Raw genomic sequence first — 26,499 nt, 5'->3', positions numbered from 1 at the left:
TGGTCTATTTTTCAAGTCCTACATGTCCTGGCCTCTGGTTGTTGGCCTGCTCATTGTGCAGTGTGAGTGACTGCATTTCAGCTAGAAACTGTGTGATTGTAGTGTGTCAGCCTTTAAAACAAAGAAGGGTGTATAAATACTACTAGTCCTTATATGGTGATTTTTTCTTTTTGTAATCCTAGCTTGGAGCATATTGTAATAAATCAAATGCTGTCTTAAAAAATACGTTTATAGTTGAATTGCTAGCTTTGATAAAATGCAGTAATGAACAAGATAAGCTTTCTTTGCCCCTTATCATAATTCAAATGTTTTGCTTTTACCATTCGGTAAGAACTCAAATGAAGTGTAGGATTCACATTTATTCTAGACTGCAGTTGAGATTTTTAGTGGCATATACATTAATATTACAGAGAGGAATCTAAGAAGTAGAATGTTTTGCGAAGTCTAAATTTTTTTTATATAATGCAGGCCAGACCAAAAATATCCTATAAATAGGATATTATTTTTTAATAGTCTAACATATTAAACATACAGGGACTTCCCTGGTGGTCCAGTGGTTAAGAATCCCCCTGCAATGCAGGGGGACACAGGTTCGATCCCTGGTCAGGGAACTAAGATCCTACATGCCGCGAAGCAACTAAGCCCACATGCTGCAACTACTGAGCCTGCGCACTCCGGAGCCCACGTGCCACAATTAGAGAGCTCGCGTGCTGCATGTACTGAAGCCCACGTGCTCTGGAGCCCACGCACCACAACTAGAGAGTCCGTGCACCGCAACAAAAGATCCCAAATGCCGCAACTAAGACCCGACACAACCAAATAAATAAATAAATATTTAAAAAAAATAATAAGTCTACATTAAAAAAAACATACTGAATGTACTTATTCAAATTCTTTCATTGAATGTAAACTTTGCTCATTAAATCTATATAGTCAATGCTGATATTTCACAAGTATGAGAAGTTAATTTTGTTCTTGAAAAATAAAAGTTTTAGAAATTGTTTCTTTTCTTCCAAAGTGATCAATATAAATAGTAAAAAAAAGGAAATATAGCTCCTGAACTATTGGTTTTCTTACCAGTTTTCTAGCTAGATATTCCTCTTCATCATTTTAAAAATCATTGTAAACCTTTACCATTCCTCAGTTTTCCAATAGAAAAATACTGCGCCCTGACTAGAGTAGTACGTGATAAGAATGTTAAGAATAAAATGGAGTTAATTATACTCTAAACTCACTGATACATGTTTAAAATATTATTACTATTGTAGACACAATATTTTTAATGTTATTTCATTTTCTACTTTTATGGTACTTCCTGGTAAGGCCAAAGGTGTAAGAAATTAGCTTGGTTTTGAAAGATCATCTGCAAATTTTAATTTTATTTAAAGAGGCAGCATATTATATATCAAAGTACTAGAGAGAGACCATAAAATTGTTTCTAACCTGATTTTTCCAGTTCCTAGTTTTGTGACCTTGGACAAATCATTCCTCATCTATAAAATAAGGAGAATAATATATACCACAGAGGCTCAAGTTAAATATAATGTATGCAGCAGTATTTTGGAAATGATATAGTATGAATTCCTAGAGGGCAAGGACCCTGTCTGTCCTGTTTTCTTTTTGAAATCCCAGGGCATGCTTGGTACATAACAGGTGCTCTGTAATTATTTCTTGAATAAATTCATTGAATAAATTAAAATTACATATTAGTGTTATGGGGAAAGAGCATGTGCCTGTTGATTTCCTGATAAAATATAAATGGAAATTCTAAAACAATTTGGACATTCCTCAGGCCTAGGGTAATAAATGAATTATTTAAAGCTCTCTTAATTATAACCATACATTCTTCTTGAGGGATATGTCATTTATTTCCTCCCAGCTTTTTTTCATTGGAGAGCTAGAAAGGTAAACAGTTTTGACTTAGTGTCTCATAAATTTTAAGGGCAAAATGAAAGTTCATCAAGATTGTGTCTATTTCCTTCCACTGTTATTCCTGTGCACAAATTCTACCTTCACTTCAGCTCTGTAAGGACTTCAGGTACTTTTGATTGCCATTCTCTCTGTTCTAATCATGTTTACCTCCCTTTTTACATAAATGCAAATCTTTCTTCACTTGAGCTGCCAGAGTTTGTCTTTGTGGTTTATGACTTCTTAGATTCCCAATTTTGTGTTGTTTAATTTCTTCTTAAGTACTACTGTGTAGCTTTACACAGAAATACAGTCTTTTTCCATACAAATTTGAGGTCTAAAGTCTCTTATCTTCTTGTCATTGGTTCCTTTGTCCTTGGTTCCTGTGTCCTCATCCTTCAATCTTTGTCCTTAACACTTTAAATCTCACTTTTTGTCTTATATAATATTAAAATATAATTATACCTTTGTTTAAAAATACAATATTATGTTATTTGTATTTCTATTTTTACATTAAAAATTTGTAACTTTTTTAGCTTACAAAAGAAATACTTATAAAAACAAAAAGTAACCATTATCAAGTATAGCACACAAAAATTGAATGTTGTCCACACTGCCATACCTCATAAATGTCTACTGTTAATATTTTGTTGTATATTACCCCATATTCTTTTCCCTTGCTTTTGCTAATACGTCTGTATATGTGTGTATACATAAATAAAATTAAACTACATATACAGTTTTTTTCTTAATAATTTATCTAGAATTTTCTCCACTTTAGTATTTATAGATCTGCCTCATTCTTTTTTTACAAGTCTGTATTATTCCTTTGAACAGATGTACCATAATTTATTTAAACATTTCCCCATCTATCAACATTTAGTTGGTTGCAGATTTTCACTACTATAAGCAATGGTGAAGTAATAAGTCTTTGCTTTCATCTTTATTAACTTATGAGAGTTTTTCTGTAGGATGACTTCCTAGAAGTTGGATTGCAGGGTTAGATGCTACTTAATGTTTTTTAAAAATGTATATCCTTTCTCTCTTCTGCAAACCTCTTTAAAAAAAAAAGTGTAATTTAAGCAAATGGATTGACATTGATTTAAGTGTAGATTAACTGGAAATAGTATTTAACTTCTTACATGACATTTTGCCTTGGTTTTTTCCTTATATTACTGTTTATTAGATGAACTGACTAAAGATTAGAAAAGGGAGTGTTTGATAATGGGTTTTATTCTGACTCGAGTACTCTAAACTGTATTGTCTAATATATTTAGAGAGATATGTTAATTTATAATTTAATTGTATGACCAAATCGATTGAAGTAAATGTAAACTAAATCATTATGTTTACTCCCCAGGGAACAGTATACCAAAAATATTGCTGAACAGGAAAATCTTGGAAAGGTAAGAATGCATTTTTTTTTTTTGGCTGCATTGGGTCTTCGTTGCTGCACGCAGGCTTTCTCTAGTTGCAGCAAGCAGGGGCCTGGGCTTCTCATTGCTGTGGCTTCTCTTGTTGCGGAGCACGGGCTCTAGGCACACAGGCTTCAGTAGTTGCAGCACGTGGGCTCAGTAGTTGTGGCACGTGGGCTCTAGAGCGCAGCCTCAGTAGTTGTGGCGCACGGGCTTAGTTGCTCCGTGGCATGTGGGATCTTCCCGGACCAGGGATCGAACTTGTGTCCCCTGCATTGGCAGGGGGATTCTTAACCACTGCACCACCAGGGAAGTCCCAAGAATGTATTTTTTTTTTAATGTGTCTATTCAGGCTTTCAGTACATGGTTATGCCATTGTCATTTTTTTTAAGGTTATAGAGGAAATTGGAACTTTCTTACTCCCTTTCAAAGAAGAAGACTCTTCCTTAGGAATTTAGTTTTATAAAAGTGAAGGCACATGAATTTGGGAGGAGGGGGGAAATCCAGTTTTGTTTTGTTTTGTTTTTAACATCTTTATTGGAGTATAATTGCTTTACAATGGTGTGTTAGTTTCTGCTTTATAACAAAGTGAATCAGTTATACATATACATATGTTCCCATATCTCTTCCCTCTTGCATCTCCCTCCCTCCCACCCTCCCTATCCCACCCCTCTAGGTGGTCACAGAGCACCAAGCTGATCTCTCTGTGCCATGCGGTTGCTTCCCACTAGCTATCTATTTTACGTTTGGTAGTGTATATATGTCCATGCCAGCCTCTCACTTTGTCCCAGCTTACCCTTCCCCCTCCCCATATCCTCAAGTCCATTCTCTAGTAGGTCTGTGTCTTTATTCCCATCTTGCCACTAGGTTCTTCATGACCTTTTTTTTTTTTTTCCTTAGATTCCATATATATGTGTTAGCATACGGTATTTGTTTTTCTCTTTCTGACTTACTTCACTCTGTATGACAGACTCTAGGTCCATCCACCTCACTACAAATAAGTCAATTTCGTCTCTTTTCATAGCTGAGTAATATTCCATTGTATATATGTGCCACATCTTCTTTATCCATTCATCCGATGATGGGCACTTAGGTTGCTTCCATGTCCTGGCTATTGTAAATAGAGCTGCAATGAACATTTTGGTACATGACTCTTTTTGAATTTTGGTTTTCTCAGGGTATATGCCCAGTAGTGGGATTGCTGGGTCATATGGTAGTTCTACTTTTAGTGTTTTAAGGAACCTCCGTACTGTTCTCCATAGTGGCTGTATCAATTTACATTCCCACCAACAGTGCAAGAGTGTTCCCTTTTCTCCACACCCTCTCCAGCATTTATTGTTTCTAGATTTTTTTGATGATGACCATTCTGACTGGTGTGAGATGATATCTCATTGTAGTTTTGATTTGCATTTCTCTAATGATTAATGATGTTGAGCATTCTTTCATGTGTTTGTTGGCAATCTGTATATCTTCTTTGGAGAAATGTTTATTTAGGTCTTCTGCCCATTTTTGGATTGGGTTGTTTGTTTTTTTGTTATTGAGCTGCATGAGCTGCTTGTAAATTTTGGAGATTAATCCTTTGTCAGTTGCTTCATTTGCAAATATTTTCTCCCTTTCTGAGGGCTGTCTTTTGGTCTTGTTTATGGTTTCCTTTGCTGTGCAAAAGCTTTTAAGTTTCATTAGGTCCCATTTGGGAAATCCAGTTTTAAATAACAAAGAGTTCATGCATAACAAACAAAATGCCACATTTAATGAAGTACAAGTTTCAGATTATTCCCAGGTATCTGGGAATACTGGGATTATACGTATGAGATAAGTATAAACTTATTCATTTATTTTATTTAATAAACACAAAGCTCTTACTATGAGCCAGGGGCTAGTCTAAGTCCTTTACAAACATTGATTTAATTAATACAAATAATCGAAAAACTTTACTTAAGATACTCACTCCCTACCTGCCAGTCTTATATGAGGGCTCCTAAAAATAGGAGCGTGTGATTGAGTCTTGTTTTCTCAGTTCTCTGAGCCACTCCTAGTAGAAGAGGTGGTAGGGCCTTGAACATCAGGACTTAAATGACTAATTGATTTTTCTAATTGATTCTAATCTTCAATGATTTTAAGTCCATGTTGCATAGTGAATGCTAACCATGCTTCACTATACGCCATTTTATCTGTTTCTTTACTTAGTTTCACTATTGAAAATTGAAGTTCCTTATTAGTTTTTCTAATAGGAGTGTCAAGTTTGTAGCATCAGAGTTAGAAATTGTTGGCTGCAGTTTTTCTTTTAAAATACTGATTATATATGGGTGTCTAATTTCAATGTTCAAATATTCTTGAGTCTGCAGCCTGGAAATGATTATATATATATATAGGCTTGTCCATCCTGAAAGTACAAATGAAAAATATGGCTTTGTTTCAGTCTTAATGCATTGTACAGTTTAGCTATTGGTCTGACTCAATAAATTGGTGATAGTAAAATTATTCATTCTTACTTTCATTTTTTCATTTGAGTCATTATTAAAAACATATTTACATATATCTGCTTTTACATAAAAGCTGAATTAGCTCCCATAAACCTGTAAGTAATATTCTAACAATGAGCTTCAGAAAAACACATAGTGTAGAAAACAATGAAGTAATTGCTAAGCAGACTTTTTAAAAGTCTTTTTGAAAAAAAACTTTAAAAAGAACTAAAAAAATTAAAATTTTTTATTATGGAAAATTTCAAGCCTAAATAAAAAATTGAGGAAATAATGTAAAGAACTCACAGGTAACCATCACTCAACTTCAGTAATTAAATATGTGACCAGTCTTGTTTTATCTATAGTCCCACTCCCAGATTTGCCCATTTTTAGGCAAATCTCAGAGATTTAATTGTTTTATCTGGTCATATTTCAGTATGTATCATAAAGACTCTTTTTTTTTAACATAACTGCAATACTATTATCATGCCAAAAATAATTTAACAATAATTGCATAATACCCAATACCCAGTCAATGTTCAAACTTCACCAATTGTCTCATAATTTCTTAATGGTTTATTTGTTCAGATCAGGATCCTAATAAGAGTTCATACATTGCTATTAGTTGATACATTTCTTAAGTCCCTTTTTCTCTAGGTTACTAGTCCATCTTTTTTCTTTACAATTTATTTGTTGGAAGAAAAAAAACTGATCATTTGTCATTTTCCAGCATGCTGAGCTTTGTTGATGGCCTCCCTGTAGTGTCAGTTAGCATGTTCTTCTGTCCCCAGTATGTCCTGTGAATTGGCAGTTAGGTTTAGAGGCTTGATTAAATACGATTCAATATTTGGGAAGCTCTCTTTTTGTAATGTAGGCAGCCAATGAACATCACTTCCTCAATCCATTAATTCATTAGAGGTTGCAAAACAGTCATATTCTAATTATGTTGTTCCTTCTTCATTTATTGGCTGGAATAATTCTGTTAAGAGCAACTTACCAACTCTTTGGTTACTCTAAAGTACAGGTCATATAGGAAAGGCAGAATAACTGCTTGATTTGTTTATTACTGGTTTTCAAAATGATGAGTTTATTTTTTATCATCCTTTAAAAGTATCTTTATAACTCCCAGATTTAACATGTTTTATATGTTTCAGTCAATTGCAATTATTATTCCTATCCATGCTCAAATTGCCCCATGTTTGGCCGGTGGAAGCCTCTTGAAGTCAGCTCCTGAATCCTTTTGAAACAATCCTACTAGGCTTTGATGGCTTCTTTATTTTCTGGAATGACAAAATGTTCCAGACAAAAGGCTTATTCTGTACATTTCCTGTCCCAAACCTGGAATCAGCCATATCTATAAAAAGTGTTCATCTGTTCTTTTTGTATGAATTGTGAATAAATGTCCATCATATTAATCTAAGTAAAAACTAAAAAGAAACATTAAAGCTGATTCTTCCATTTCATCAGAGAAATTGAGTTCTGTACACCTTATTCCATTTATGAAATGACATGCCATACTCAAAAGGAAAAAATAATTTTCATATTTGAACGTATGTATTTGAATCAAGTTGTACGTTCATTTGTACAGTATTTTAACTAGAGATTCCGGGGGCTTTAGGATTTAGTATGATTGTCAATAATTGACTTTCATCCAGGTATTTCATAAGTTAAGTAATATATGTTTTTTATATGAAAATATTCCTCTATTTCATTTGTTTTGAAAAGTATCTGGATGGATGCTATGTGTAGAGAAATATTTGTCAAACCTTGAATCCTTTCAAAGACCCAAACTTAATTGCTAAATATGATTAAAGATTATTCTTTCCCCTTCCAGTGTAGTGTTTTATTGCAGGATTTTGGGGGAAAGCAGTAGCAGCAGTCTGACATCAAGCATGTTCCAGCAAAATGAGCCACTGATTAGTTCATGCCCCGATTGTCAGGCTGTATCATTTAAGAAACAAAGCTTCTTGATCCTCTCACTCCTAGAGTAGATCTAAATTTTCAAGGCAAACACAGAACATACCTAGGCTTTGAAACTGACAATAGTGTATGCCTTCCAAACCAGCAAAGACTGGACATCCACAGACCTCCTCATGCCAACTGAGTTTCTGAAATTAGACCAAGCTATAGTGCTACAATTCACACTATCATATACTAGAATTTGCCTTACCAAGATGGAATATTGTACTGAAAGTTGTAACTTTCCTCCTCCTGTACCACCTCTTCCTTTTAAGAACAATGAAATCTGTGACAAGTATTTTTTGTACATTGCAACTATCCACAAAATAAATCTGTAATAAGTGACAGTAACATAATATTTCTGATACAGACAGTCCCCACATCCTGTCTTTGGTTCTTTAAATAACTTTTATAGGTTGTTAGGATTTTGACAAGGAAATTATTCCAATAATATAAGAAAAGTTACAGTTAAGTAGTACCTTAATCTTAAAATCATGCTCAGTACTCTTAAAACTCTTGATCTGACTTACTACTTTTGTTTTAGTTTATGAGGATAAAAATATTTGTTGTAAGATACTTTATTTGTAACGTAGACTTAAATAGATGTATTTGCATGCCAGGCATTGTGTCAAAAATTTGCTGTTATGTTTAAATTATATTTTCTTAATTCTGTTTTGTTTCCTGTTGCTATTTGCTGTTAACTTTGCTTTTCATTAACCATAGGTGGAGAGGGCAGTCTTTAGTAAGCGTTTTGAACCTGGCCTCAGTTTAGTTTAGCCTCTTATTTGGGCAAGTACCAATGACCAGCCTTTTCACTTGTGTGCTTAGGTCACCTGTTAGATCAACCGTGTATACTAAAAGAGGAAAAGATGGAGATGTTCCTGTGTAATCTGTTTCTGTGTCTTTGCTTGTTTTTCTGCCCTTCTGGGTGATTTCTCACGCTCTGTGTCAGTGTATGTATTTCTGTTGCACTGTTTCCTTATGTGTGTACTATCATCTCTGTTCTTCTCTTCTTTCCTTCCTTCTTTTCTTTCCTCTCACTGTCTCTGACTTTGTGCCTCCCTTTCTTTGTTACTCTCCTCAATTTGCCATAATACAGAACCAAAGTATAGTTTTGCAATGTATTGAAAAATTTTCTTATTCCTATTTATAATTTCAGAGTCAGTTAAGTAGAACAATTTTGGCAGGTGGAACTATATAGGGTAGTAGTAACAAAAACAATTCTGATAAGGATTTGGGCCTTTTTAGAATATCACTAGACCTTCTCCCTGAGGAATATTTACATACAATTTGATTTATTTGGGTATAGAGCATACCCTTAGAGCATACTGATTCAGGAAAGAATACAGTATTTAATAATAATAACATATATAACACATGGTAGTTGATAATTTTTTCCATATCTATTGTCATGTGGAAAAAATAATCTTATAAAGCAGATACTTTTATAATTACCCCTATTATTAGCCTTAATTAACAATTGAGAAAACTGCAGTCCAGAGAAATTGTCTTCCTTACAGCTGGTGACAGAGCCAGAGTTGGAACTCAAGTCTTCTGACTTCCAAAATCTGCATATTTTTATATACCATGTTACTGCCCCACTTTCCAGATTCCCTTTATTTTTTTCCCCCTTCCTTTATTTTACATTTTTCTGTTCTTTTTAATTTCAGGTTGTCCTAGGTCTATCATAAATTTAGTTAACTTTTATCATCTTTGTTTTCATCTATCATAGGAGAACCTGGCTTAGCTATTATTCATCAGATGTACAAAGCATACCATATTCTTCTGATTAGAACAATAGAAGTAAATCCCTATATGAGATTTAATTATTCTTGATTTTTTTTTAACAATAGAAACTCCGGGAAAAACAAAAAGCTGTACGAGAAAGTCATGGTCCAAATATGAAACAAGTGAAAATGTGGCGTGATTTTGAACAATTGATGGAATGTAAGAAACAGTGCTTTCTGAAACAACAAAGCCAAACTTCCATTGGTCAGGTAATTCAGGAGGGAGGAGAGGACCGGCTGATACTCTGAGTTCATGTGTCATTGTTTGGGGTTTTAGTTGATACTGCTAGCTATAAGCATAATCCCATGGTGTATTCCCTTTCTTGAAAGTGATTTGTACAACATTTTGCTTTCAGATTAGCCATTCCCTATTAAGTTTTCTTGGAAAATAATGTTAAGGTAGATTTAGGTTTTAAAAGTTTTTTAATATGAAAAAGAGGCTTTTATTTTTTTGCTTAGTTTAGACATCAGTGGTGTCTTCTGTGTTTTATGAGACAGGAGACTGAGTTTACTATCTGTAAATGTAAACATATGTCCATTAAGAAACATGTAGGGTTTTTTTTAGCATAATAACCAAGTGGCTTAATGTTTTTCTTAATCTTTTTTTAACTTTAGAGGAATATTTTAGGAATTAATATCTCTTGTTTTGAAGAAACATTTATCTGAAGTTCAGCAATTCCTACAGTTTCACTTCAGTTTCATTTTCTTCTGTAAAATTCAAGAAGATTTATTATTTTGAATAACGTATTTGTTCTATTTGTATTGTTTAAAGGCAAATAAAACTTGGTGCACATATCATGGCTATTTATTTAAAATTTATATAGTGTAAATTTTTATTCTTTTTTAAGTAAGTATTCATGTTATAGTACTGTGTTAAATTTAAGGATTATTACTTATTTTCACCAAAAGTCTAATATAGTATTAAGGTTTGGGGGACTATTATTTTAAATATAAGAAATTGTCGAAGTGCCTCCAGTCTCTGCTTCATCTGGACAAGGTATTTGAAGATTTCTTTGGTTTTTCCTTAAAGAAAGATACTAAATTCATATGCCACCCTTTACTTCATTTCAGTTTCAATTTACTTTTCAAAATTTCTTTTAGATTTGAAAACTCAAATTTCAAATTGTTTGCATGTCCATCTTGGGTTCTTTCTTTTTAGCTATCCTCTAGAAAACAAAACAAAAACATTTTAATGAAGAAAGTTGTTTCTACCCTGTGCAAAATATACAAACTGGATTAATGGCTTTGGGTGTCTTTGTTCCCATATGTGTTCTACTCTTGATTTTTGTTAGAAAGTGTCTTTCTTGGTGATCAGAGAATCTTATTAGCATGGAAATTATTTGTAATTCTAGGAGCTATTACTGAAAGAGATGGGATCCATCAGAGTATGGAAGAACTTACCAGGAAAGTATAGAAACAAAGTTCTTTTAACATATTTTAAGAAAAAAAGAAGCATTTCATTGTTATTAAGTGGTTTGAATCTGGTCCTCAGCTTACTTTAGCTACTTATTTGGGCAAATATCCGTTACCAGCATTCTCATTTGTGCCCGTAGATCAACTATTAGATCAACCATGTACTAAAAGAGGAAAGGCTGTGTTCACTGTGTGGAAGCAAACCGTTATTAACTCAATAATCAGTTTTTGAACACTGAGGTAAATGTATTTGTTCAGTGTTGGCTACTGCCTTGTTATTTTTAAGCCAGTAGTAAGTTATATTCCTTTAACCAGAGTATGAATTCCTTTGCAAATATTTGAAAAAGACTAGATGGCCTTCCCAGAAACAGCATTTTATTCCCCAAAGTTATGTCAATTTGTAAGATTATTAAGCCTAATGGTTAGTTTTTTCAGCCTTCACTGTCTTTGATGCTCTTCTCTTAATTTTTAAAATTGTTAGCGACAGATACTCCAAGGAATGCTTATAATTCTAATTTGATTATTGCTTGCCTTCTTTATTCCACACAGAAAGAGTATGTGGATTAAACTCTAAGGCAGCTCCAAAATTACTTTATTAACTGAAGCCGAACATCATTATTATTTTAAGAAAAGCAAATTGAAAAAAAAAAAAAAGCCCTAAAAGTACAAAGTTATTTATAGTTTTTATGTAACATTGGACATTTAGTAACACAGCTTAATGGGTTTTATACAGTGACTTTCCACTCATTTTATGATTTGATTGGAACATTAAAAAGCTTTGACTAACTCTGACAGTTTTTGACAGCTGGCACTTACAGAAGAAGAATTTATTACATTTTTCCTTCAGGATTGATACTCTAGCTGGCTAATTGATGAGAGTACTTAATCGTTTTGGAAACAATCTGTCTTCCACATGATGGCCCAAATAAAGGAAAAAAATGTAGCCTGTGAAATCTGCTTCTGTGTTCACAGATCTTCTCCTCCTAGGACCCAGTATTGCCAGCTGTTGCATAGGACTGACTATTTAAACGGTAAATTTCAAAAGGCCACTGCTTATCTTGCTTCCTGTATTAGTTAAGGAAATAATCCAACTTTAAAGGTTGTCCTTTAAGAAGACTCTTATAATAGGATAATGTCTTTTCTGTTATAAATCTATTAATAACTGAATCCAAGATCATGTATTTTCCCGGTCCAGAAGGTGTAGCAGAATTGTCTTAGAACATTGTTCGAAGGCATATGGAAATTAAACCAGATCTCAGGAAACTGTAGGACATTTAACTTTCTTCTTTAGATTAATATTTTCTATCATTTTGCTTTAATGCAGCAGACAGCAGTAATAAAAGAAGCCATTTCATTAAACAATCAAATAATTAGTTTATATAACATATATAATTTTTTGGGAAAATTTTAAGCTCTGTGAATTTTCCAAGTGTGTTTCTTAAGTTTTTAGGCTAACGTAATACAAAGAACTTTTTGGTAATTTGACTAAAGGAAGAGACTGAATATGTTGCTCAAACTAAAAATATATAAATTTGCAGAATTCTTCTGAATTGAATTTGAAAATATGCACAAATGGGTAACTCGCTAAAGCTGCCTTTACAAAGGCAAAAATCAAATTTGTATTGAAAAATGACTTCTTATGGAGATGTGTGTCTTAGTCTCATAGAAACCTCCTTGTCTTACACAGGCATTCACCCAACATTAGTGACTAATAATAAGTGTGAATCAAAGACTTGTTTCTACAAAGGGTTCTAGGCGCTTATATCATTCCTCTTGCTTGGCAAGAAGGAGTGTTTAGCCCTAGGAAGTGAGTAAGTTAGCACCACCCTGATGATTAACTTTCCTTAGACTTGGTTATATCAATAACTTCTCCATTGTTGTAGTAAAGGTGAGATCTAGCTTATATATACAATGAATCCTTCTGTTTAAACAATCCATGGCAGCCAGGAGAGAAATAAAGTCGTACTTTTATTAAATATGTAATTGTTTCCCTACTCAGGAGAAGCTGCTAGCCTGAGCTCCTCCTCCCTTTCCTTTTAATGAGAGCAGTTTAATTAGAGCTATTTGATGTGTGGCAGCCAGGCATGAGGTGACTTTTGTCTGGGGAGGATGGAGAGGGATTGTTTAAAGTTATGTGTATATTTTCAATCTTTGACCCTTCTGTCTGAAGACAATCTTAAAAAGAGAATATTGTCTGTACCTGTCATTTAGTCTCATCCCATCCTTGCAAAAGAAGTCAAAAACTAAAGCACAGAATCCAAACAAGTATTTTTTTAAAGACTTGGACAAACATGCTTTCTGCTCCCATGCTCCCTCTTTTGGCAAACTGTAAGTACTTTCTCAGCAAACACCGATAATTTCACAATTTCCTTTCTAGAATTGCTAAGAGACTTGAGTCACCAAATTTGGTTTCAGAACACAAAATTCACTGTTCAGAACACAGAAGGAAATTAAAGATTTCTGCTTTTCAGTGAAAGTATTTGTTTCCGCCTCAGTTCAGAGTGTTAATGGCAGGTTCCTGGCAAGACCGCTGCTTGACACTGCATGTGAGAAGCTGGTAAATAGGCATAGAGTTTTGGAGCTTGAAAGGAACCTCAGAATGAGTCATGTAGTCATTTATTAGATTGGGACCTTTGAGGGCCGTCTTTCAGCCTCTCTACAGTGCAGAAATGAGGACGTTAACGCTTGTAGCAAATCACTTTCAGCCTGGGTAGAGTAACCGCAGTGCAGCTCACTCCTCACGAGGGAGCCTGTTCCATTGTTAAAGAGCACAGCCTGATTGGTTTATTGGTTCTAGAAGCGAAGCAGACTTACAGAGGAAGAGAAATTTTTTTCAACAGCAGTTAGGCAAAGCGAGATTGAACAAATTTTACTCCCTGTAATGTGAAGCTCTGTAATCATAATAATCATAATCATGATGATGATGATGCTAGCAGCTAACCCATTATTAAGCACTTGGTGTGTACCAGACACTGTCCTAAGTGCTTTATGTGTATGAATCAATGTAAATCTCAAAATAATCCTATGAGATACTATTATTCTCATTTTATAGATGACGAAACTGAGGCACAGAAAGGCTTTCACAGCATTACACAGCTAATAACTGTGGCAGAGCCAGCGTCCAAGACCTGTGCTCTTAACTACTGTGTTGTCCTGCAGTGTGACCCATGAATATACTGGTTGTATATATCCGTAAAGGTTAATGTCCATTTATAAACTATAATATGTGTGAAATTATTTTTATTGCTTCTTTTTTTAAATATTTATTTATTATTATTATTTTTTTTTGGCTGCATCAGGTCTTAGCTGTGGCACGCAGGATCTTTTGTTGTGGCGCGCGGGCTTCTTTCTAGTTGTGGTGCAAGGGCTCCAGAGCACACAGGCTCAGTAGCTGTGGCGCAAGGGCTTAGTTGCCGCGCTGCATGTGGGATCTTAGTCCCCGACCAGGGATCGAACCCGCGTTCCCTGCATTAGAAGGTGGATTCTTAACCACTGGATCACCAGGGAAGTCCCTATTTTTATTGCTTCTTATAATGCTTTTTTAAAAATGTATTTGCTTACTGTACCTGAAGAACAAACTTTACTACTTTACTAAATGATTAAAAATAAGCTCTACCAACCAGATGAGGGGATTATAGTAAAAATGATTGTCAAGTAAATACATGAAAGAAGCAATAGTTTTAGATACAGAGCAAATAGAAGCTTTATAGGTTATAATTTAAAACTTTCTCTGTGAAAGTCTTAAAATCATGTGTCTCCTGTTGCTGGACATTTAGATTGATTCCAGTTTTTTACTTTATGAACAATGCTGCAATGAAACTTAAAGATCGAAATGCAATAAAATATTAAGCAAAACCACAAAATTTATTTAATTTGGTCAAATCCAGAATCCATTGAATAGTTTTATGGACATTTCTTGCCTTCATCTATGAAAATGCCAAGGCTAAACCAAAGAAATTAGCAAGGTATTACTTGATTAATTGGAGAATGAATTTGTAAGTTCATTCATTTACTTATATGCAAATATTTATTGAGTATCTTCTGTGTGCCTGACACTGTGCTAAGTGCTAAAATAGAAAATGAACACGACCTGGTTTTTGTTCTCAAAGAGCTCACAGTCTAGAAAACTCTAATATTAGGCAGCAAAAAGAAAAGTTTTTTTTATCTATAGAACAAGGAGCTCAGAGGAAGAAGCAATTAATTCTAACAGGGGGGTTTGAGGAAAGATTAATGGAAGAGGTGGGACTTGAGCTAGATTTGTAAGAATGAGTTAAGATTTTGATAGGTATAAGAAAAGTGGAAGACATAAAGGCATTTAAGAACATGGCATTTTCAGGAAATGACAAGTCTAGAATGGCTCAGTAAGTTACCCAGTTGCATGGGGCCAGGGTAAGGAGTTCCTATTATGTGCTAAGCTCTTGTGCTGTGTAATTTGATATGCTGGGCATTCAGCTGGACTCTATGAAAAGGTACAGTAAAAGTATAAGACATGTCCCCTGTCATTAACAGGAGTAACAACAATACATTAAACAACAGCAAATATATCGAATACTAATAACCAAGTGCTAAATTTTGTGTGCTATCAAAGTTCAATCAAAATGGAGATCTAGGGAAGACTAAAAGGTCAAAGGGGAGTCCAGGAGGCTTCATCAAAGAGGGAGGAATGATCTGGGCCTGGAAAGATGAGTAAAATTTGGATAGGAACCAGTAATCGAAGGAGTTTACAGCACTGGATTATCCAGTAGGCAAACAGATGTACCCCAGATATTTGATATTTCAGAAATCAAAGAAGTTTTCATTAGAAAAATCAGAACTCAGACTTTCTTACACTCTTTTTAGGGTTTAGGGTCTCTAAAAGTTTCAATTTAACTTTTTGGAATGGGATCAAGAGTTAATAGTCCTATGGGAATTCAAAAAAAAAAAACACTGTGGGCTGGAGCAGTCTAGGCACGCTAGAGAAGGAGATAGTACAAGTTTCAACCATTCTGGAAGCATGGATAGAATTTGGCTTAGGGAGGGAACAAGAGCTCCATGGGGAAGAGGAAGCCCCAAGAAAGGGATGCCCTGAGGTACAAGCCAGACAAGGCTGGAGAGAGTAAGAGAGTTGAAGCTGGAAAAGGAGTTGGAAACCAAATTGCTGACGGTTTTGAGTTGGTACAGTTGTCGGCGTTGTTCTTAATATCCCTGCTTCCTTTTGGACCCTTGATGAAATGAGAGATTCATACATTGTAGAGAATCACAAATTAATCATCTCCAAGAGAGACTGCTATCATGGACTACGTTTGATTTCTTTTTTATGACAAAGGAGAGCAGTATAGGCAATAAGCCAGTTATTTGTTTCATTGTCTTTGGAGGAATATTTTTTACACTAACTCAAAGATCCAACATTTTATTCTTTGATTCAGTTTACAACTCTCTATCATCTCATCTATACAATCACGTTTTTGTTTCATGTCACATTTTCAGATATATGGAAAAGATTTGCTAATTCAAAGGAGTTTAGGTGAGAAACAATATTTTAAAGTTATATTTTTGTTGGGAGACATTTTTATAATTTTATATGATTTCCTATATATCCAAAAATGTGAGGAAAAAATTCAGAGCTGGTGTTTAACAGTGCTTGATTTCTTTTTCTTGAGAGTAGGAAAAAGAACTCTTTTATGTTGTAATAATTGCCAAGTCGCTGAGGAGAGCCTCAGCCCTTGAAGAGACCCACTTGCTAGTGACTTGGCAGTGTCAAACAAATGTTCAACTTTTATTCTGACACTTCTTGAAGAATTTGATTGAAACTATATATGTCCAGATAACACTCAGCAAAGTGCCCTTCTTGCATTTGTTTCAAGATATATTTGGAAACAAGAGAGATGACCTTGGACTCAGCTGCTTTTCCAATTTAGGACTTCTCTCTGGGTCTACTGAATAATATTCTCCAACATTGAAAATTCAACAAATGGAAAAACATTTTAGTTACTATATGCCATAAGTCCTATGATAGAGGATTTTTTTCCCCAGCAATATGTTCTGCCTCTGAAAGAATGATATATTTAGACCACAATCTCTATATTAGCTTTCTAACCATCTACTTCAAAATACAGGAACACATTTGCTTTTCATCAGAGTGCCTTTTTATAATCTAAATTGAGCTGTCCTTGCTTTTTAAAATATTTTAGCATCTAAGAAATAAAAAACAACGAGCAGTTAACCCTTCACCTTTGCTTTTTGGCATTCAGAATTTGTTCGGAAGCCAGGGTTCATTGTAGCTTGATGTAAGATCTAAAAGAAGACTTTGGAGGCTCTGACATCCCCGTCTAAGGTTATTGCCACCTGTCCAGATGACAATAGAAGCCCTACTAAGTCTAACCTCAAGGCTGAAAGCCAAGGTTAGCTTCCAAATGTATCTACATTTAGCCCATGGAGATGGATGGTTTTAACTGTCATTAAAGCGATATTCTTTCAGTTACCGTTTTGCATATTTTGGAGGTTTAAGCAGTTCCATTTTTAATTTGTTGTCACAGTCACAGGACAAGACTTAGGTAACCTTTCTGATAAAGCAATTTTACTTTTAAGCAAATAATAAGAACTGATCATTGTCCTACATGGCATATTACCGGGGATAGTAATGTTTTCTATTTTCATATGGTTTCCTAAGATGTTACAGTCAATCAGAGCATTTAAAGAGATGATTATGTTGTTAGCAATAGTCTCCAGCATGCGCAATTCATTAATTCCCAATAAAATGTTGTGTTAACACACGTGCACACACTTACATGCACATGCAGAAATAGGGAAACACAACATATTATAATACTTCAAAGGATAGCTTGTTCTCGAGGATTCCTTGTTGCTTGATTTTGAATCAAGTATTATGTCAACTGTTAGCCACATGGTGAGTGATTTTTGCAACTATTACCACTTAAGCTACTTTTAAAGATGATCCATCCCATCAGATAACAGATTGATCTTAAATTTTTAATTGTTATAAATTATTGCACCAGCGGGAATTCCCTGATGGTCCAGTGGTTAGGACTCCGTGCTTTCACTGCTGAGGGCACAGGTTGGGAAACTAAGATCCTGCAAGCCACTGCGCAGCATGGCCTTAAAAAAAAAAAATTTTTGCGCCAGCATTACTTTGCAGTTTCCTAATTCAAAACTGGTGACTTTTATTTTTAATCTGATATTTACTTCTTTATAAAAACAGGTTTTGCATGGGTGTGGCTATCCTGTGTACATTTCCATTATTTTATTGATGTTGAACCAGATCAATTGCTACAGTCACCACAGGGCCCTAATTAAGTATATAAGAGCTCTTAGTACCCAAGCTAATTGATTTTATAGGATGATCGGTGAAGTTTGCTTTTCCTGGTGCCAGAGATTCCTCCAACTGCACAACTTTGGAACTGTGCTTTTTAAAGATACAAAAAAAGGAAATAAGGTGATATTTTACAAAGTGTTCCTAAGATCTGTAGTGCTCAAGCAAGATTTTAATGAGGGAAAAGTCTCAGAGAAAAGGTAATTTTAAGTAATACAGAGATTAAATGTGAGTTTTGCTGAATGTTTTCATAAAATATTATCTTTCAAATGTATGTTTTCTCATCCTTCTTCTAAAAACATATGCAAAACTTTGAGCCAAAGAGTCAGAATATTCCTACATGGTTTGTGCTTATTAAGTTTGTCGGTATGTTTCAGGAGCCCTTTTCTCTCTACCCAGCTCTCCTTATTCTCAGGTATTCTTAAGCAAATCAGAGCATTGTTGATGTTCAGTAAGTATTCGTTGCTTAAGAAGTAGTATCTCTCTGTCAACTTCCTAAGACAGGAGAGATTTCTAGCAACTACAAAGTAAATATATTTTTCTAAACTAAATTCCTATCCAGCTATCTGCAGATTTATATAGAATCTGGTCCAAATATTTGCAGTACCATCAAATCAAGGCTTTCTTTGTTTTCTTTTTCTTATCATGCCTAAATATCTTACCTTGATCTTGTTGGTACAGAATCCAGATGTGTTGATTTAATGAAGGCAGATCTGATATATTCCTAGTTAAAACTCAATTTAACATCTTTATTTTTTTTTGTCTCTGACCCTCTCCATCATTTTTTTTCCTCCCTGTTTATGTGTATCATTCCCTTACTCTTCAAAACTTTCTTTTTTCGTATCTCAGACACACATTCTCTTGCCACTAGTAAGTTTACTTTTAGAGCATTTTTCAAAATATTTTTCATTAAAAAAAATACACACCGTGGTGATGATTGTACAACTCTGTGAATATACTAAAAAATAGTGAATGTGTGCATACATTTAAATCACTTTAAATCGGTGAATTGTATGCTATGTGAATTATGTCCCAATAAAGCTGTTAAAAATAAAAATACAAGATCAGTGTAACAAAATTCAGATAATATCAAAGAATAGTAGTTTAAAAAAATAAACCCTCACCTGTCTCAGTCTTCTCACTTCTCAGAGGTATTTCCGCAGTTAGGTTTTAGAATATTCTTCCAGACATTTTAATTGCATACACAGGCACATATATGTATTTACAGCCTTTTAAAATTGTATACAGAAAGGGTTATATTCACTATTCTGAAACTTGCTTTTTGCACTAAACAGTAAATTATAATCATATGTACATATAGAGCTATCTTACTCTTAATAGTTTCAGAATATTCCACTATATAGGTGTAAAACAGTTTAATTAACAAATTCCTTATTGAACATCCTTCTGCTTACATCTTTGCACCCTTATGCAAGTATATCTACAAGGAAAAAAAATCTTAGAAGTAGAATTGTTGGATTCAGAAGTATGTGCATTTAAAATTTTAGATAGATATTTTAGATCAATAGATATTGCCAAATAACCCTGCAAAAAACTGGTGACAATTTGTAATCCCATCAGTCATGAATGACAGTGCCTAGTTTACTGTCCCCTTACCTATACTAGGTATATTAGCTTTATAACATCTCTGTCAATATGATAGGCTTAAAGAATTATTTTAATTTGTATTTTTAAAATTATGTAAGGTTGAGTTTTTATGGCCTCTTTTTTAATTTTTTAAGTAATATTTTTTTCTAAATGAGAAGTCCATAATGTTAATTGTGGAAATTTTGAATACAGAAGATAATTAAAATAACCTGTAATCCCACCACCCAGGGATTATCACCATTTACAATTTTACTTCTGGTCTTCTTTCTGTGAAATTTATCTCACGATTATTTTTAACAAATAATGAAGCTTATTGGCAAAGGAATTTATTTTTGTATTTAAAATATGCAGTTTACAAAATGAGGTTATAATACAGCTACTTAGACTACTGCTTTGAGCTGTTTTAATCAAGGTGCTATATAAACATTCAGTGGACTGAGCTCCCCTCTGCCAAGCTTTTGGGATCAGCTAGTGGAAAAATCATTAGCATTCTTTCCTTGACACTGTCCTGTCACTACCAGGGCTCAAACTGGATGAGATTTCCTAGGAGCCAATAGGTCTCTTAGTGGAGGAGAAGGAGCTCTATAATCCCTTAATGGCATGGAAGATAGAGGAACCCTGTACCTTAAAGAACAAACACATTTTCTTTAAATATATGTCTATAAAGGAATATATTATATATATAAATCTTGTATTATATGTGTTTATGTGTGTATATATAATCATTGTTCTCTCACACACACACATAGAACAGGAGATGAGATTGGTGAGCCAGGGTAAGAACCTTCAGAAAGTGTAGTAGACACCTGGGGAACAGTAAAATGCTGAACACATAGGGTCGGCCATTTAAAGATACAAGTCCTGTATGGTAATCATCCATATCCTTATCTGAGTCTCCTTTTGGACTGTAAGAGCATGGAATGCGGAATTGGTTTCTGTTCACAGTTGTATTTCCTGTGCCTACTTGCACCTAAGCAACTTTGATCAGTTAATACTGATTAATAAATGAATGAATTCATTTAATTAGTTAAATGAATAATGAATGAATGAAAGTAATAGAGTGTGACCTTGAGTAAATCACTTAATTGCTTTGGACCTCAGTTTCTTTCTCTGACAACTTCAAAGAATGGTTGAAAGGATCAAATAAGGTTATGTATGAAGGTGGTAGGTAAGACTGGGACCCCTCTCCAAGCTGATTGTCTTCTCATTATTTTTACCGAGCTACTTACAGTCACCATTCGGGTAGGGCTTACTGTAGCAACTGCCCGAATATGATCTTGATTAACCAGATAGAGAATAAAGTAAATATAATATAGCTCTGTAATTAGAAATAATCTCCAGTATGTCCTGGAGACTTTGACATCTTAACCACCGCTTCATTCTCACTATTCAAAAGTATGTTATATAAATCTAATACTAGAACACTCATCAAGCTTAGGATAAAGTTTATAGAAAATCAATGTTGGGACTTCCCTGGTGGCACAGTGGTTGGGAGTCCGCCTGCCAATGCAGGGGACCCGGGTTCGATCCCTGGTCCAGGAGGATCCCACGTGCCGCAGAGGGGCTAGGCCCGTGCGCCACAACTGCTGAGGCCCGCACGCCTAGAGCCCATGCTCTGCAACGGGAGAAACCACCACAATGAGTAGCACACGCACTGCAGCGTTGAGAAACCGCTCACCACAACTAGAGAAAGCCCAAGCGCAGCAACGAAGACCCAACGCAGTCAAAATAAATAAAATAAATAAATTTATTAAAAAAAAAAAAAGAATGTTGTCATGCCTTTAACACACTTAGAAATGCATATGTATGAAAAAATACATATGTATGATTGTCTAAAAGCAGAGACGGTAACTCAGGAATGCACATAGTATAAGTATAGAATAGTTAGTAGCTGTTCTCAGAGTGACCCATTGTACATGATTGTAATGAACATCTGTCCTTTTTGGCTTATCTTGTATCAAATTGTCACAGACACTTCCAGGCAGTGGTTACATTTTAGAGTTAATATGATGAAATCAAAAAATCTATGAAATATTTTGTGTATTACTCAAGATAGATTCTGTGACCTTTTAAGTTTGTTGAAAGAGGAAGCTAGTGTATTGTAAAACCAGTTAAAATAAGAATACACTTGGAAATATAAAGTAGCATCAGCTCATAGACCTTGGAAGATGCCTTACTTAGTGGCCAAGGCCCCAAAATTTCAATTTATTTAGAAATAAATCTGTATAAAAACTTATATAAGTAGAACTATTTCTCAGTCCAGTCCTCTTTAATGTAATGCCATAAAAGATGCAAAAATAATAGACTAGCACATAAACTTTTCTTTTTTTCTATTTGTAACCAAAAGCATTGCATAATCAGGCAGGAACCAGGAAGTAAAAATAATCACAAAATTAAACCAAGTGATCTGTTTTCATTATACTCCAGCAGGAGTAAAAAGTAAAGATAAACACAAGCCAGCAAGTTTCTTTATCAAATTTGAAAATTCTTTCCATGTCAGTCATACCTTAATACAATAAAAATGAAATTTTTATTAAGGCTTGTAACTCAACACTGTCCTTTTTAAACTTTTTAAATTATGGTGAAAAATACATAACCTAAATTTACCATCTAACCGTCTTTAAGTGTATGGTTCAGAATATTCACATTGTTGCACAATAGATCTCCAGAACAAACTGAAACTCTATACCCATTAAACACTAACTCCCCATCCCCCTTCCCCAGACCTTAGCAACCACCATTCTACTTTCTGTCTCTGAATTTGACTACTCTAGGGTCCTCATATAAGTGGAATCATATAGTATTTATCTTTTTATGACTGGCTTGCTTCACTTAGCATAATGTCCTCAAGGTTCTTCCATGCTGTATGTACCATGTGACAGGATTTCCTTCCTGTTTAAGGCAGACCGCTGTCCTTTTTTTTTTTTTTTTTTTTTTTAATGCTATTCTTGTCTGCTTACATTCTTTTTATTTATGTATGTATGTATGGCTGTGTTGGGTCTTCGTTTCTGTGCGAGGGCTTTCTCTAGTTGTGGCAAGCGGGGGCCACTCTTCATCGCGGTGCGCGGGCCTCTCACTATCGCGGCCTCTTGTTGCCGAGCACAAGCTCCAGACGCGCAGGCTCAGTAATTGTGGCTCACGGGCCGAGTTGCTCCGCGGCATGTGGGATCTTCCCAGACCAGGGCTCGAACCCGTGTCCCCTGCATTGGCAGGCAGATTCTCAACCACTGCACCACCAGGGAAGCCCCGCTGTCCTTTTTAATGTCATTTTTATGGTACAGTCTATTCTACTCTTAAACATCTTTGCAGGTATTATCTATGTTAATGTCCCAGAGCATGATCAAGTACAGAATGATGAGAAGCAAGTTGAAATGCACATCTGAACTTCCAAATTATCTTGTCAAGAAATCAAAAGTGGTTATAAAGTGATTAAACAATGCAGGACTTAGTTTGAGAAAAACCTTAAAGACCTTTTGCAAGCCCCTTGTATTGAAGGTTTTTAGTTGCTTTGTTTTTCTAGAAATGTATTTGACCTATTACAACTTTTTTTGAAGTATCTTCTAAAAATATCTGCTGCTGGGTTATTTTTTTTCTTTCAAGCCTGCAGACATTTTTTCTCACTTCTTCAATTGAGTTAGCTGTATTCCTGTTTGTGAATAGCACTCCTCCCCTGTTCTGTCATAGCACAGCCTTATGTTCCTACAGTTCATTAAGGGAAAGCAGTCGTCAACTGTAGATATTGTTAGATCACAGAACCTAACAATAATAATTTTTAAAAAGAAGCAGTTCATTCATTTTCAGTCTTTTTACCTTAATTTTTTAACAGCTTTATTGAGATATAATTTACATACCATACAATTCACCCATTCAAAAATTCATTGATTTTCAGTATATTACCAGAGTTGTGCAACCATTACTACATTCACTTTGGGAACATCTCACCACCCTGAAAAGAAACCATGTACTTATTAGCAGTCACTGCCTATTTCCCCCAGACCCCCCAGCCTGAGAAAACCATTGATCTACTTTCTAGCTCTATAGATTTGCCTATTCTGAAATTTCATATAAATGGAACCATACAATATGTGGTCTTTTGTGTCTGGCTTCTTTCCCTTAGCATAACGTTTTCAGGGCCATCCATGTCATAGTATGTATCATTAGACTTCATTACTTTTTTTTTGTGTGTGTGGGAAAATACACATAACATAAAGTTTACCATCTTAACCTTTTTTTGGGGGTGGGGGGTGGGGGGTGCCGCACCACACAGCTTTCGGGCTCTTAGTTCCCAGACCAGGAATTGAACCTGGGCCCATGGCAGCGAAAGCCCCAAGTCCTAACCACTCGACCACCAGGGAATTCCCTTAACCATCTTTAAATGTACATTTCAATATTTTAAATACGTCTACATTGGTTCTACAACCACTCTCCAGAATTCTCTTCATCTTATAAAACTGAACTCTATTCCCATAAAACAGGAATTCCCCATTTTCCTTCTCCCAGCCTCTGCAACCACCATTGTATTTTGTCTCTATGAATTTGACTCCTCAGGAACCTCATATAAGTTGAATCATACAGTATCCTTTCTTGACTGGTTTGTTCCACTTAGCATGATATCCTCAATAACCTTGTCATTCATGTCGTAGCATTTGTCAGAATTTCCTTTCTACTTCATTAACTTTTTATGACTGAATAATACTCCATCATATGGCTATACCACATTTTGTTTATCCAGTCATAAGTTGACGAACACTTAGGTTATTTCCACTTTTTGGTTATTACAAATAACAGTATTATGAACATTCATATACAAGTTTTTGTATAGACATGTTTTCAGCTCTCTTGGGCATTTACCTTGGAGTAGAATTGCTGAGTTATACGGTAAGTCTATGTTTAACTTTTTGTGGAACTGCAAAAGTTTTTCAGAAACTTTTTCACTGCACCATTTTTTACATTCCTACCAGCAAAGTGTGAAGGTTCTAATTTCTACACATCCTCACCAAGGATGCTGGAAAAAAGGATATTGTTACCATCCATCTTCTTTATTATAGCCAACTTAGTAAGTATGAAATAGTATTTCATTGTGGTTTTGTAAGCATTACCCTGATGGCTAATTTTCATATATTTATTGGCCATTTGCATATCTTCTTTGACAAAATATCTATTCAGATCCTTCGTCCATTTTTTAATTGGGTTATTTGTCTTTTTATTGTTGAGTTGCAGGAGTTCTTTATTCTAAATACAAGTCCCTTTTCAGACATATGACTTACAAATATTTTCTCCTATTCAACTTCATTATTTTGCATGTGGATATCCATTTGTCCCAGCACCATTTGTTGAAAGACTATTATTTTCCCCATTGAATTGTCTTAGCACCCTTATTGCAAATCAGTTGATCATAATTGTGACAGTTTACTTTTGGACTTCTCAGGGTTAACCTTATAAAGAGGTTCTGGTTCCCATCTGATCCTTAGCCCTGGGTCACAGTCATCCCGTCCCACTTCTCCTCACCTATCATCCCTGTGTGTGCATATTTCTAGCATAAGGCAAGGAGATTCGGGGGCATCGATTATTTTTAGTTTAGGACTAATACAAGGTTGAGGGTTAGTCAGTCAAACTCAAAACTGCGTCTGGGGCTTCCCTGGTGGCGCAGTGGTTGGGAATCTGCCTGCCAATGCAGGGGACGCGGGTTCGAGCCCTGGTCTGGGAAGATCCCACATGCCGCGGAGCAACTCGGCCCGTGAGCCACAATTACTGAGCCTGCGCGTCTGGAGCCTGTGCTCCGCAACAAGAGGCCGCGATAGTGAGAGGCCCGCGCACCGCGATGAAGAGTGGCCCCCGCACCACGATGAAGAGTGGCCCCCGCTTGCCACAACTAGAGAAAGCCCTCGCACAGAAACGAAGACCCAACAAAGCCATACATACATACTTACATAAATAAAAAGAATGTAAGCAGAGAAGAATAGCATTAAAAAAAATAAAAAATTAAAAAATTTAAAAAAAAAAACAAAAAAAAAACTGCGTCTGTTAATTTAAGCTCAGATTTTTTTTTTTAATTTATCTTTTTTTTTTTTGGCTGTGTTGGGTCTTTGTTGTTGTGCGCGGGTTTTCTCTAGTTGTGGCGAGCGGGGGCTACTCTTCTTTGCGGTGCGCAGGCTTCTCATTGTGGTGGCTTCTCTTGTTGCAGAGCACAGGCTCTAGAGCGTGGGCTCAGTAGCTGTGGCTCACGGGCTTAGTTGCTCTGCGGCATGTGGGATCTTCCCAGACCAGGGCTTGAACCCATGTCCCCTGCCTTGGCAGGCGGATTCTTTTTTTTTTTAATTTATTTTTGGCTGCGCTGGGTCTTCATTGCTGCACATGGGCTTTCTCTAGTTGCGGCAAGTGGGGGCTACTCTTCGTTGCGGTGCATGGGCTTCTCATTGCGGTGGCTTCTCCTGTTGTGGAGCACGGGCTCTAGACGTGGGGCTTCAGTAGTTGCAGCATGCTGGCTCAGTAGTTGTGGCTCGCAGGCTCTAGAGCACAGGCTTAGTAGTTGTGGCACATGGGCTTAGTTGTTCTGTGGCATGTGGGATCTTCCCGGACCAGGGCTCGAACCCGTGTCGCCTGCATTGGCAGGCGAATTCTCAACCAATGCGCCACCA

General features: G+C 35.5%; 1 protein-coding gene and 1 long non-coding RNA gene across 10 annotated transcripts in view; one reads left to right on the top strand and one right to left on the bottom strand.

Annotated features, from left to right (window-relative positions):
* The window catches only part of IFT81 (intraflagellar transport 81), a 193,680-nt gene extending 183,354 nt beyond the window's left edge, over nucleotides 1-10,326 (top strand). For 8 of the 9 annotated variants that reach the window (XM_082418063.1, XM_082418066.1, XM_082418065.1 and 5 more), the window contains 2 exons: nucleotides 3,269-3,314; nucleotides 9,598-10,326. In XM_082418063.1, the coding sequence (XP_082274189.1) occupies nucleotides 3,269-3,314; nucleotides 9,598-9,780 (229 nt within the window). In that variant the 3' untranslated portion in view covers nucleotides 9,781-10,326. The remainder of the gene's footprint in view (nucleotides 1-3,268; nucleotides 3,315-9,597) is intronic. The other variant, XM_082418067.1, reaches the window with a different exon arrangement.
* A 170-nt stretch (nucleotides 10,327-10,496) lies between these two features.
* LOC309640030 overlaps nucleotides 10,497-26,499 on the bottom strand; it is a 30,701-nt gene continuing 14,698 nt past the window's right edge. The window contains exon 3 of the long non-coding RNA XR_014251991.1: nucleotides 10,497-10,695. This is a non-coding gene — a long non-coding RNA (uncharacterized lncRNA). The remainder of the gene's footprint in view (nucleotides 10,696-26,499) is intronic.

The sequence above is a fragment of the Balaenoptera physalus genome (genome assembly GCF_965194825.1).
Source record: "Balaenoptera physalus genome assembly, chromosome: 12".
NCBI lineage: Eukaryota > Metazoa > Chordata > Mammalia > Artiodactyla > Balaenopteridae > Balaenoptera > Balaenoptera physalus.
The sequence above is the reverse complement of the archived record's forward strand: the minus strand, read 5'-3'. Positions and strand labels throughout refer to the sequence as shown.